The sequence below is a fragment of the Coregonus clupeaformis genome, chromosome 2 (assembly GCF_020615455.1).
Source record: "Coregonus clupeaformis isolate EN_2021a chromosome 2, ASM2061545v1, whole genome shotgun sequence".
Classification (NCBI taxonomy): Eukaryota; Metazoa; Chordata; class Actinopteri; order Salmoniformes; family Salmonidae; genus Coregonus; species Coregonus clupeaformis.
The window spans coordinates 34,683,940-34,697,683 of record NC_059193.1 but is presented as its reverse complement, the minus strand read 5'-3'; the positions used below and the strand labels follow the sequence as shown (position 1 = coordinate 34,697,683).

General features: G+C 41.5%; 1 protein-coding gene across 6 annotated transcripts in view; it reads right to left on the bottom strand.

The window, feature by feature from the left end:
• Positions 1-677: 677 nt before the first annotated feature.
• LOC121535458 (LIM domain-binding protein 2) overlaps positions 678-13,744 on the bottom strand; it is an 85,152-nt gene continuing 72,085 nt past the window's right edge. Inside the window, exons 5-9 of one of the 6 annotated variants that reach the window (XM_041842555.2) lie at positions 12,790-12,873; positions 10,236-10,359; positions 7,640-7,693; positions 6,772-6,920; positions 678-2,053 (exon numbers count right to left, since the gene is read on the bottom strand). In XM_041842555.2, the coding sequence (XP_041698489.1) occupies positions 1,823-2,053; positions 6,772-6,920; positions 7,640-7,693; positions 10,236-10,359; positions 12,790-12,873 (642 nt within the window). In that variant the 3' untranslated portion in view covers positions 678-1,822. The remainder of the gene's footprint in view (positions 2,054-6,771; positions 6,921-7,639; positions 7,694-10,235; positions 10,360-12,789; positions 12,874-13,744) is intronic. The other 5 variants (XM_041842564.2, XM_041842573.2, XM_041842579.2 and 2 more) reach the window with 5 other exon arrangements.

The window sequence follows — 13,744 nt, the reverse complement described above, 5'->3', positions numbered from 1 at the left end:
TTTGCGGCTAATACTGTATGTATTTTTTAATATCCCTACAATGAGTCAATTTTCAAATGTTCAAATGTTCAACATTTTAAACATTTCTAAAACATTATAGTTTAATATCTGATGTGTGCACTAATTCATTGACTGGATATAAACATGTCAAAATGATAAATGAGCGTCTTATAGCAGCAAAAATCTGCTAATCTTAAATGAATAAAGTTGTATGTCACACCTCTATTTGCAGAGCTACAAACCTTGTAACAGTGTTCCCAAACTGATGAACCCCCCCAAAAATGTCTGACCAACTCAAAAAGGTACATATATCAAACAACAAAAGTTAAATCATGCAAAGTTTTAAAGACCCAGTGCAGTCAAAAACGTGATGTTCCTGTTTTTTATATATATTTTCACACTATGAGGTTGGAATAATACTGTGAAATTGAGAAAATGATGATAATGCGCTTTTAGTGTAAAAGCTGTTAGAAAAAATTATTGCTTGAGGAATTGCTCTTTGCTAAGAAGCTATTTTTGTTTCTTTTTGACCATTTTAATTGAAACAATCACAGTAAGGTACTTAATTGTTACCCAGAAATGATTTGATATTGAGATAAAAACGACTGCATTGAACCTTTAATATCAGTTTGGAATAGGTCAGTCATTAAAGGGAAAGAACAAAGACAAATCCAAAATAAGAAAAAAAAACATTAATGCATTGGTGTATGTCAGCAAAGTTCACATACTGATTGGCAACGTACAAATCTGATTGGAAAGTATTTTGGGGAGAAGCAAAAGAACACCAATAGACTACAAACACAATCGAACAGGTTTGCATGAAATAACAATCTGCGACGACTGCTGTAATTCTGGAAAGGAAATCCTGGAACACGAGTGTCTCACTTGAAGTTGTCCATAGTGGTGAAACAGAGTCACTTTCCTTTTAATTGGAAATTGGAAAAAATAAAAACAACAACAATGTAAATAAACCAACAGCCAAATTATTTTCCAATAAAAATGCAAATGCTCAAGACGACGACGTCTCGTGTAGTTTGGTGGCTGAGTAAAACCTTGCCGGTTCGTTCTCATTGAGGCTGATGCTCTTAAAAGAGACATTTTGTTTTTGATGTTTTGTTTTGACTTCCACTGTCAACTGTCCCAGAGGGGTCGTAACCTGCAGCTCAAAGGTCAAAAGGGCAACAACCACAGAATTCCCACTACAGTTAAAGCTCAAGGAATGAGAAGGTGTCCATGAAGTAGAATTCAGATGAAGACACTGGCCTTGTGTCATTCCCAGAGCAATTACAACTTCCCTAACACTGGGAATTCCCACCAAATCCAAACAGAGGAATTCTAGGAAAAATTGAAAAAATAAAACCCAGTATTGTTTAATGTCATCATTGCAATGCATACAACCTGTATGCATTTGGATGGAAAAGTAGTCTTTATCGTATGGATATTGCTGTGCAATGTCAGTCAGTTCTCTGTCTCAGTCTCTCTCCAGGATGTTACAGTGAAGTTGGAGAAGAATTGTTCTGGTATTTGGTGGAGATGATTGACCATGATGAGTGATAGTGACACCATTGACCATGATGTGGAAACATTTGCCAACAGGGTTAAATTCAGTACAATTTGAGGTTTTAGAGGGCTCTGCCCTAGTGGGCAAAATATGTACAGTTTTTTAAATCTTCCCTCTGTGTTTTACTGTGAGGGCAACATGGTCTCATTAGATAATGTACAAAATAGTGACATTTAACCATTGGAGTTAAATGTCCCCTAAGTGTACATATGAGAGTTGGGGCACTGACTGTGCTCTTGGTATCCTTGGTCTCTGTGTGTTCTACTGTGACGACTGCGGCGCTGTGCTCTCGGCCTTGCTATCCTGGTTGTTGGGCGGCTTGCTGCCCCACGGGCTGTTATTGCCGAGGGCAGGCGAGCCGTTGAAGTCATCCTCGTCGTCCAATCCGTTGGTGGCATCATACTGCGTGTTCTCCAGACGCGTGATCAGACGCTCATCCTCGTCCCCGAACTCCCCGCCCATCAGGGTGGGCTCGCCCACCACCATCACGTCCTGAAAGACAAAGGAGAGAGATCAAAGGTCAGAGGTCAGACATTTTGAGGGACACATTGTTGCATGTGTGAGAAATGTATGGACTTCTGAGAGATTATATGTGATATATAGAATTTATTATATATTGATTATTCTATATTGGTCATATTCATTTTATGGTGTGATCTGCATGTTATACTAACTCTAAATCTTTGTCACAATTCATGACACAAAAATAAAGGAAACACCAACATAAAGTGTCTTAATGGGGCGTTGGGCCACAACGAGCCAGAACAGCTTAAATGCACCTTGGCATAGATTCTACAAGTGTCTGGAGCTCTATTGGGGGGATGCAACACCATTCTTCCACCAGAAATTCTATCATTTGGTGTTTTGTTGATGGTGCTGGAAAACGCTGTCTCAGGCGCCGCTCCAGAATCTCCCATAAGTGTTCAATTGGGTTGAGATCTGGTGACTGAGATGGCCATGGCATATGGTTTACATCATTTTCATGCTCATCAAACCATTTAGTGACCATTCGTTCCCTGTGGATGGGGACATTGTCATCCTATTGGGGCATAGCCACGGTAGCCAAAATAATGGCCTGCCCAGAGTTTTTATACATGACCTTAATGGGATGTAAGTCGCTTAAAGGTGCACTATGCAGAAATCGCGCCGCCATTTCCTGTTTGGTAAAATTCTAATAGATTGCCGAATTTTTGTTTTATGTGACAAAACAAGCAAGTATAGTGTAGAGAGAATCATTGTACCATCTAAACCGCTGTGAAATGTCTTGTCCATAACCAAATTTCTTGTATTTTCAGCTGTTTGAATTTGGTGTACAAAACCGAAAGTAAAAGACGAACAAAACTTAAGAATGGGAAGCATAGAAATAGTGCACATAGAAGAGATCTACCGCTTCCTAGACATGCTTTCAATGAGAATGACAGACCTATAACTGGTCAGGTTGCTCACAAAAGTTACATATTGCAGCTTTAAGGCTGTCTGTGTTCCTGCTTGTTGCTGAATAATGATGATTAGTGTCTCTATGGATGATATTCCACCCAAAGCAATTAAGGATCAAAAGGGCCCAAAAGTGGACAAAAGCAAAAACACTAGAGGACATTGAGGCTCATCAAGACCAGTAGCCTACACAAGTAGCCTACCCCTGAGCTTCTATTCTAACCCAGAATGGAGGTGTGGGTTCAGATCTTACTTTTGACACCATATGTTGGTAAGGCAATGAGACACCATTCTATTATAGCTACAAGAACATCTTTACTAAGGCTGGGATTCAATTCATAGCACAGCATGCTAGACAGCCGACAATACAGATTTTAAAGGCATTTTCCCCGACGTTCGCAGAGATCGCATTCACGCTCAATTGGAAATTACCTTTAAATGTCAAGTGCTATAACACAGATCTAACGGTGATCGGATTGAATCCCAACCTAGGATAAAACCTGTATAGAGCATTATACTACAACCCATAAGCTGCCCATGCTTTCACAGTCTTCTGTGGCAAGTGAGTCCTCTATCCATCTCTATGACAACTACTCATGAGCTTCTAACCTGTCGAACCCATAAGCTGGTGTGCTTCAACTGCTGATGATGTGTGTTTGTTGCTTCACCAAAGGGGTAAAGCCCGGAGCATTACCCTTGGCCGTGTGTTTACCTTGTTTCCACCCAACCCCCTGCCGCTCCTGTAATAACAGTTGGTGCGTGGGGGGAATTTTCAGGAGTGTGTGTATGGTGAAGCCGGTGATACCGCATGTACACGGTCGACCCCTCTCGGAGCACTCGGTGCAAATGAAACCCTCCCCCCACTGACGAAGTGGACTATCTTCCCCTTCCTGACCCTCGCAGGCCCATCAATAGTAATCATGTAGGACATATTTCAAAGAGATGACCCCCTGTGTTGAGGTCAGAGATGAAAACATAGGGAGTTGTATTCTTTGGTTGATTCTTTATTTGCAATGTGAAGGAATTGGGTGATGCAACTCTCTATTTTGATATGTACAGGTCTAAAAATAAGTAACAGTATTTAGGAGATGCAATTCAGTAATTCAAGCAATGTTAGATGATTGATTACCAGTAGTTATAAATATGTGATCAAATGGACAATGTTAGGATGGTGTTGGTTGTTCTATGCAGGCTGAGTTGTATATCTCATCTCCCCTGGTCTGCTAAAGCCTCTCTCTCCTCAGCAGCCCACAACCTCCCACTGCATCTAGGGAGGCAGCCGCACAGTTAAATGGAGCACATGCTTCACTGCCCATGTGTGTCGACGCGACGTTGCATGGGAGCTCTCACTCCCCTCCTCCCCTCCTCTGATGCACATGCACACCGACACACACATACACACACACAACTGCACCAAATAGGCTCCGGGTGGGGGGGGGGGGGGGGTAGTTTGTTTATCCGAGATGCAACACAAGCCTCTTTTCAAAAACTTCTCTCAAACCCCACTAGCGACCGCCAAAACGCCTTAATTGCGCTAATTAATTTAGGTGAGCTTTTTGATTAAATGACGATATCCACAGATTTTTTTCATTTGTATAGCTAATTGAGTCATTAGCTCAAAACATTGTGATTGCCAACAAGCCTTGAATTCCCCATCTGTTCCTGTGAAGTTGGCTGTCAACCTACCCCCCCCCCACCAATGACAACAGCTGGTAGCCAGACTGGGATTGGGGGGAGTGTTAATTGTTATCTAATTAATAACTTTTAGCATTAGCTAGCCCTGAATGGACCAATGGGCTGTTAAGACAGCTAAGAATGCTCACTGTCTGATCATCAGTTAGTTTATTAGCATCCTTTTTCAGGGATTAGACAACCCCCTTGGCCCCCTACTCCTTCTGTGTTTGCAGGTCTGAAGGAACTGGACAGGTGTAAGCAATATGGTGGATGCTCCCCTATGCCCATTGAAGGGCCTTCAGCATAAGCCTATCTAGTCCCTTAAGATCTGCAAACACAGAATGTGTATTTAAGCAGTGGTGGAAAAAATTGACAATTTTCCTGTCCTGCTAAGCATTCAAAATGTAACGAGTACTTTTGGGTGTCAGGGAAAATGTAAGGAGTAAAAAGTACATTATTTTCTTTAGGAATGTATTGGAGTAAAAGTAAAAGTTGTCAAAAATATAAATAGTAAAGTAAAGTACAGATACCCAAAAACGCAACTTAAGTAGTACTTTAAAGTATTTTTCCTTAAGTACTTTACACCACTGTAGGTAAGGGCTCAGGATTATTTTCAGGGGTATATTCCGTGAGCTGAAATGTTCAGAGGGATGCATATAGAAATGTATCAAATAAAGCTAACACACTTCCCTTTTCTACCTGAGAGACAATCAAGTCTGTTCTATGCAATCCATTTCTATCTGAATGTTCCAAAAGAATCCCCCAGCAAACACGTAGTGGCACTCTGCATGGTTTTCAATGTCATTTCAGCCCAGCGACCAGTAGAGGTCACTGTTGAACAACACAACAACCCACTCCCCCTCCCTTCCCTATGCCCCCCATTCACCCCCTCCCTCCCTTTCCTCGCCAGGGTCCACTTCTTATTGTCATTGGGCTCACGTAGGGCCTGTGCTCAGCCAACGAACGAACAACTTCTCAGACAAAGCTAGCTGGCGTGCAACATATGTAACCAGCATGTTTCCGCCGCTGCTCTTATAGATGCGTGTCAACGTTAGCCATAGGAAGTGTGTGTTTCAGGAGGGGGGAGTAGGGAGAGGGGGGTGTATACAGATATGTGATAATGAGAGATGGCGCAGAGCCAAACAGCCTTCCACCGAGAAAACAATTGTGTGTGGGTGGGTGGGTGTGGGTGCGCGTGTGTGTATGTGTGTGTCCGCGAGTGATTGAGTAAGAGATAGAAGGAGGGGGGTTGTGAAAGAGAGTGAGAGGGAGCTAGAGTTGGAGAAGGTGTGAGAAAGGGAGAAAGAGGAAGAGAGATCGAGAGAGAGGGGGAGATCCAGAAAGAGCAAGAGAGAGGGGAGAGCTTGAGTTGGAGAGGGTGTGTGTCTATGTGAGTGAGAGAGAGAGAGAGAGAGAGAGAAAATATATACATAGAGAAAGAAAGAGAAAGAGAGAAAAAAGAGAGACGCATTGTGGATTCAAAAGCATGACCTGCAAGGCACCGTGTGGAACAACCCAACCCAAAACAAAGAGAGTTCACAGTTCCCCAGTCTCCCTGCCCCCCTTCCTCCTAAAAACACCCCCAGCCAGATGGACTACAGTACTAAGCAGTCAGTATGACTCCTTACAGTCCATACATACGTCTAGCAAACCCAGTGAGTGATAATGAGAGAGTACTATAGCCTGTGCAAACAATTGAAGCGCAATAGCACTTTATCCCCCGGAGCGATGTGAAGCGTGAGGTGCAACACTCAGTGGTTTAAGTAGGCGTTTAACCTCAAACTGTGTTGAGTGGCCCGTTGTATTGACATGTCGAGGAAGCAAATACGGTATACATGGGATAGACTAGAGCCATGGAGCGCTGGTTGATATAGCAATCCCCAGAGCAGAGGGTGTAAATGAAGCAACAGGGGAGGATAATTCTAGATTCTAGGTGAATACTTGAATAAACATATTATATGATGGTAGACTGATAGTCCTATAAATGAAATGTGTTTCAATACATGCCTTCCTGCCTGTGCGTCTATAGTAGCTGTGTATAAGGGTTGTATGGGGTGTATAGCTGGGTAAGAGAGGGCCAAACCGGTAGAGCTGATGCTTACAGGTACCTGACTGGAGAGGCTGAAGTTGCTGGCAGGGCTTCTCTTCTTACTGTTGGCGTTGCCCACGCTGCTGTTGGCGCTGCTGGCAGAGTTCTTCCTTTTCCTCCTCTTCGTCGTCGTCTGTCTCGTTGGCTCAGCTTTGGCGCGACCAGCAAAGGAAACAAGAGCCATGGCGGACAACATAATGCATATACCAAGGTGGGGGTAACACATACACGCACGTGCATGTAGACTTGCACACACACCCATGCAAGCATCCACAGACAGACAGACAGACAGACACACACAATACACACAATACGCAACAACTCAAAAATGATCCATGCTTTGTTAACATCAGAGGTGAAATCAAAAGGCGTTAACATCTCCCATGACATGCTCTAGTAAGAAAGAACCCCTGTTTCATTTGCATAATTGCTCAACGATAGACCTTGCTGCTTGACTTAATGTGACTGCCTTAATGACCTTGGTGTTGTACAGTTCTCGATAGTCTCTCCACATTAAAACGATCGATAACATCACCTTTTGTCCTACTGTATCTACAGTGTATCTTTAGTTGTACAGGCTTCTGTAGCCATTTATTGCTTTGCTTTGCTGTGAATTGCATTTGTGAGTCAGATTGTTTGTTTGTGTGCATCATTATATGAAGTGGTGATGCACAGTGTGGTGTTTTAGCAAACATTTGGGGTACATTTTTGAATTTCATAGTGACTTAGAATGAAAAATGTGACATGTGTTGAGCATTCATGACGAAAATACAAAGTACACGACAATGCATTTCTTGGCATTCCGTTCAGGGAGAATAAAATGCAGCTCCCCTAGACTACTTCTATCTCTATTGAAAACTATACGAAGACAGAAAAGGTACCTTTTTTGTGATTTGTGGGGAATATTTCCGTTTTGAAGTTCTGTGGGTGTCCAGCTAAAACCGGAGCCAAAATTAGTTTTGTTTTATTGAAGTGATTAATTATTTTATGTAATTAAATGCCAGACAGAGGGAGAAAGAGAGACAGACCAGAAATGAAAACAGAGAGAATGAAGGAGAAAAAATTGTACATTCCCTGCAAGAAAGATATTGCCTAAACATTATTACTGTAGAAGACTTGCAATTATGAAAATACATGTTTTTTATGAGCTAGACATTTAATGAATACATTAATAAAAGATGCAATTAAAAAAGCATGTGTATATCCTTGATCATTAATCTTGTGTAAAGTAATGAAATAGGTTAAGTAGAGATCTTAGCAGTACTTATATCTCCAAAACATTGTTTCTGAAATACATAATTTATGAATACATTTATTTAGCCATTTTCACCAAGTGTTTGTAAGAGAATGTTATTGCTCTGAATCTCAGTAAAAAATATATATATCATCTGTGATCTTCAAAAAGATGTCTGAAAATGAAATACATTTTTAGAGGTTCTTATACTAATCACACCAAGGGAGATGCTTTAGTATTCAAACATACACTAAGTGTACAAAACATTAAGAACACCTGCTCTTTCCATGACATAGACTGACCAGGTGAATCCAGGAAATGTGTTAAATCCACTTCAATAAGTGTAGATGAAGGGTTGGTGAGCCTTGACACAATTGAGACATGGATAGTGTATGTTTGCCAGAGGGTGAATGGGCAAGAATAAAGTGCCTTTGAACAGGGTATGGTAGTAGGTGCCAGGCGCACCGGTTTCCGTCAAGAACTGCAACGCCGCTGGGTTTTTCACACTCAACAGTTTCCCGTGTGTATCAAGAATGATCCACCACCCAAAGGACATCGAGCCAACTTTACACAACTGTGGGAAGCATTGGAGTCAACATTGGCCAGCATCCCTGTGGAACGCTTTCGACACCTTGTAGAGTCCATGCCTCAACAAATTGAGGCTGTTCTGAGGGCAAAAGGGGGGGTGCAACTCTATATTAGGAAGGTGTTCTTAATGTTTTGTACACTCAGTGTATAATTTATCTGAAAAGATAACATGACTGAGGAGCATACACACGTTTAAAAAAAATCTAAACTGTAATGTCTGCAACTAGAACCAAATCAACTTCTCTATTACTACTACATTTTAATGTTTATGGTTGTCACGAGAAACTATCAAAATTGTGACGTCTATTACCAATTCCCATCCACTACTTTGACAAACCTGGGTACAGGAACATGATGTCCATTGTCAGAAACAACCTTTTCTGGCATCACGACTGTTTACGTTTATGTTGAACAAAAAATTCACTAAAACTCACATCCATTTCCACAAAGAATACTTATCAGCGCATAAATGCGGCCGTGCTTCCTTCCTCGCTAAACCAGAACTATTTTCCTGGTCCGAGAAGAATTGGAGGAAAGATGAAAAACTCGACTAATGAGGGAACCACAATTACAGTAGACCGGCTTAGTTCCGTTTGGTTTTGTTTAAAAACACAGCTGGACGGACAAGCTGTAGTGGCACACGAAAGATTTATGACCAGCAAAACTGAACCTAGATCTGTTTCAAATGACTAAAGCTACCATTCTAATAACCTGGCTATACACCCAATACAATGTTAAGCATAAAGTCCACTAGTCTGGAAACCAGTATTGAGTCAAGGCAATCTGTAAACACATACACAGAGGATTCTGGATCCCAAAGCTGTCTCAGCTCCTATACAGCTGATACGTTTGGCATCTTAACATTTTTTTCACTTAACCCTGACACTATACAACGTGCAATTGAACAAAGATTTATCCCCTTGCGCACAATTAGACATTGACAGTTCAACCTATCCTTTTTCAAAGGGTCTGTTCAAGAAGATTCTACATTCATTGACAGTGAAAACTAAAAAAAAATCCTAAGTGAGAATTCAAACCTCTGGGGATCCATCCGTGAGGGAGTTGGATCTTGTAGTTTGATTACACCAGCCACCCTTAATTAAAGTTCAGAAGCCTTGCACATTACACAGATCTGAGTCAAAGGGTTTCTACTGGTGTTGCTTTTGAAAGACGTCTTGTCATGCCCTGGCGAACATTGCAGTAATTTGCAGCCCTCGAATATGTCCAAAACACCTGCTCATTTCTACTCCAGCCAATTTAAGCCAACTATTTTTCAAGAACCACCCTTCGAACATCAATCATAAAACCCTGAAATGTCCAGTTACGGTCTATTCAAATTAAAATTCCAGAGCCATTCCTTATAAATTTCCCGATTCCTGACAGGGAGAATACATTTTAAGCATACGCAATATAATAGATATTTACCTTCTCTGTTCTTTCAACATGGTCTCATTAGAAATTAGACAATCTAACCATTGTCACTATGTCACCTCAGCTCTCCTATTACTTATAAGTCACTATAACAACATTGGCTGCGTCCCATAGGTCTCTGGTGAACAGTAGTGCACTATATAGAGAATATGGTGCCATTTGGGACGCATCCATTGACAATTGCAGACAAGTGTGTTTGGTTATTAAGGCAGTATAAACGTTACCTGGTGGGGCCACCATTCTCTGCCACTTCTGGAACAGGCATGTCTTCAGACAGTCCCTAGGGCTGAGGTTGTAGGTCTTGTGCCTGGACATGAGCTCCTGCATGGGCTCCAGGATGACACACAGCTGCAGGTGATGGAGAACACGAACACGAACACACACACACACACACACATGCAAATGTTAGATTCGGTAGTATTAAAACACAAATGCTTATACAGTGCATGTTTTCCATGTTGGTGAAGATGGATCTTTAATCACTATGTGAGCTTCGCTCAAAAGGGTATCACTTATACATACTGTATCTGAAACTCCGTGTACAATTAGAGAATCCAACAAGGAGCATCCTCAAGTGACCTATGAAGTCATCACAAAGAGGACACATGTGGGCCAGTTTGGCAGTTTGAATAGGACAGAGTTTCACATGAGGCAAACTACCTCCCTCAACAGTTCTCTTAACCAGCCAATTCACTATGACCAAACTCTGTTTGGGCACTTACAGTAGGTTTATACTCATAGGCCTATCAAAACAGACCTGGGCCTGTATTCAAAGTAGGACTGCTGATATAGGATCAGTTTAGGCTTTTAGATCACAAGGAATACGATTATATGTAGGGGGGACGGACCTCATCCTAGACCAGCACTCCTACTCTGAGATGTTTTTTGAAATACCAGAGCAACGAGTCACAGGGTCCACCAATGCCATTCACTCTATTACTACAGAGCTATTTTATAATGGCATTGGACTGTCTGCAGGCAAAGTGAACATGCATGTAGCCCACCAAACCCATGTTCTTTCTCTGATATTGTCCTCTTGACACAACTATATCCCCCCTAGCTCAGGGAACAATCCCTGGGCCGGCAGGTAGCTTAGTGGTTAAGAGTGTTGTGCCAGTAACCGAAAGGTTGCTGGTTCTAATCCCCGAGCTGACTAGGTGAAAAATCTGTCGATGTGCCCTTGAGCAAGGCACTTAACCCTAATTGCTCATGTAAGTCGCTCTGGATAAGAGCGTCTGCTAAATGACAAAAATGTAAAATGATTTGAGCCTGAAAACAAGTGCTATTTTCAGGTTCAACGGTAGGAAGCCTGCTTTATGGCTCTAATACACGGAAAGGCTTAAATACACTGACCCTTGGCCAGGAAACGGTCAGTCTCTTTGGGAAGAACTGATAAACGATGGGAAACGGACGAGTGCCTTTCGAAAGACAATAAAGACTCCATTTATGTGAGGAAAGGGCGTGTTTTTTCTGAACACCGTCACTAAGATAGCGAGAGAGAAATCGCTATGGCTCACTGTGACGTGAGTAAGAATGATGATGTTTCCTCAAAGTACAGTATGAAATTAACCCCACGCCGACCTCCAAAAGTCGGCCAATTAGACTAGGATTTGTTGGTGAAAAATGACAGGGGGTGTTTTTATTTGGGATAAATGAGGTAGGTTGTGGGGAAGGGTGTCATTTAAAAAAACTAACCAACCCTCAAAGGAATAGCCTAGTAGTTCTACACTAACGGCCAATGGAGAAATCTCCTATAGGTAATGGATGATATGCTGTCAATAACTGAAAAGCAAGGCTCAAATTCAAAATAGAAAGGTGAAAATATAAAAAATAAAATAAATGATAATATAGGTGTGTTATGACACAAACATCTCCAAAACTGCACTCAATATATTCCATATGATTAATCCATATGCATTCTATAATCATTTTCATGGTAAACTGCTATGACAACATCAACAACAACAAGAACAAAAAAGAAGTCCAACAAAATGGTAAGAATGGTTGTTAAAAAATCAACCCCCAAGCCCTCTTTCTCTGTCGCTCTCTCTCTTTCTTCCCTCTCTCTCTCCACAGTCTTCTAAATAAACAGTGGCTAGGCTCTTCGCCGTCTCTCCGCGCGGCATTTCACAATTATGAGTCTCAACAGGGAGCGTTCATTAATGTTATGCTAATTTTCTCGATCCAATTAATTCGCCCCCTCTCTCGTTTCTCCCTCGCTCTTCCTCTCTTGTTCTCCCATTTGGAAATCGGAGCTGTCACTCAGTCTTGGAATGAAAAGCACAAACAAAAGACAGCTGAAATAATGTCTAATGTATTCTGGTGCAGGCTGCTGAGACTTTTACTAAATATATGTTATAAATACAGTGAGGAATGGACCTAAAAAGTAAGCAAGGATATACATATAGGGGGATATTCACTGATGTATTTAAGTATTGTTTTCATTACAATAACACATTGTGATAGCTGTCAGTCTGTGAATGTAATTTTGTATATTTGTTCTTGAAATTCTTAAAATATCCTGAAAAAGAATCTTCAGGTAGCCATACCTAATTAAAATGGTGGATGGTATATCAAGGTGATTGATAGATTGAGTAGTGGCGGCGTGTGAGTGCCTGTCTTTCTTTGTGTGTCTTTATGTGAGTGTGAAAGGAAAAGAGAGAAAGCAACAGAAAGACAGATAGACCCACACAGACACAGACAGAGGAGAGAGAGAAAAAGGGTGATTGAATTAAAGTGTGTGAGTGAGTGAACGAGAGAGAGAGAGAGAGATCTTACCCTGAGGTAGTTGAGGGTGAAGTTGGTGAGCCCCATGCGGGTGATGTTTTTGGAGAGCTGCTCCAAAACCTGGGGGTCTTGTGCCTAAGGGTTGGGGAAGGGGGAGCGGGGAGCGGGGGTATTGGTAATGAAATTGAGAGAGGCAACATACAGTTAGCACTCTTTCATATAATAGAAGTCTTCAGTCTGAAAATGCAGTGTATTGACAAAGCAAGAGACCGCTTGGCCTGGCGCATGCTTCCATTCAGAAGCTTATGAAAAATGCATAGTATCATCTCCAGTCGTATCTTTGTGTAGAGAAAGTCAGGAAGGAAAATATCAAGTCATTCTGTATTGTCCAAGAGGAGAGAAAGACAGAACTTTGCTTTGCTTCTGCTCTAGCATTGGCTAGGTCGCTATTGAACCAATGACTACCATAAAGTTGAGTCTGAGTATGTGGATAAAGGACTATAATTTGAAAATGGATATTAAATAACAACGCCAACTAGCCACCTCATTACAGCTTAGTATTGTTAGAACCTGTGACTCCAAGAGGTGTCAAATGCTTTCTCAACCATGGTTATCAATAACTACATTGAATACCCATTCGAAAATAACATTCAGTGTCAGAATAGTCTAACTTTAAATACCCACAAAACTGTGAGACTATGAAATACCCACATCATTTCCATTCCAAAATGTGTGCTTTTACAAGAAATGAATGCTCGAGCAAAAAAAATTATGTTTAAAATGTTATTTAAAAAAGCCTGCGATGTGTGTGTGTGTACGTGCATGCGTGTGTGTGTGTACGCGCATGTGTGTGTATGTGTGTGTGTGTTGTGTGCATGTCAGTGTGCATACGCACAAGCACAATTGTGTCTGTCTAAATTCAATCTTCTCACTTCCAGCCCTGGCTCTCTCTACCCTTTTCATTAGTCCAGGCTATGATCAAAAGAGCTAACTCACTTTTACACAT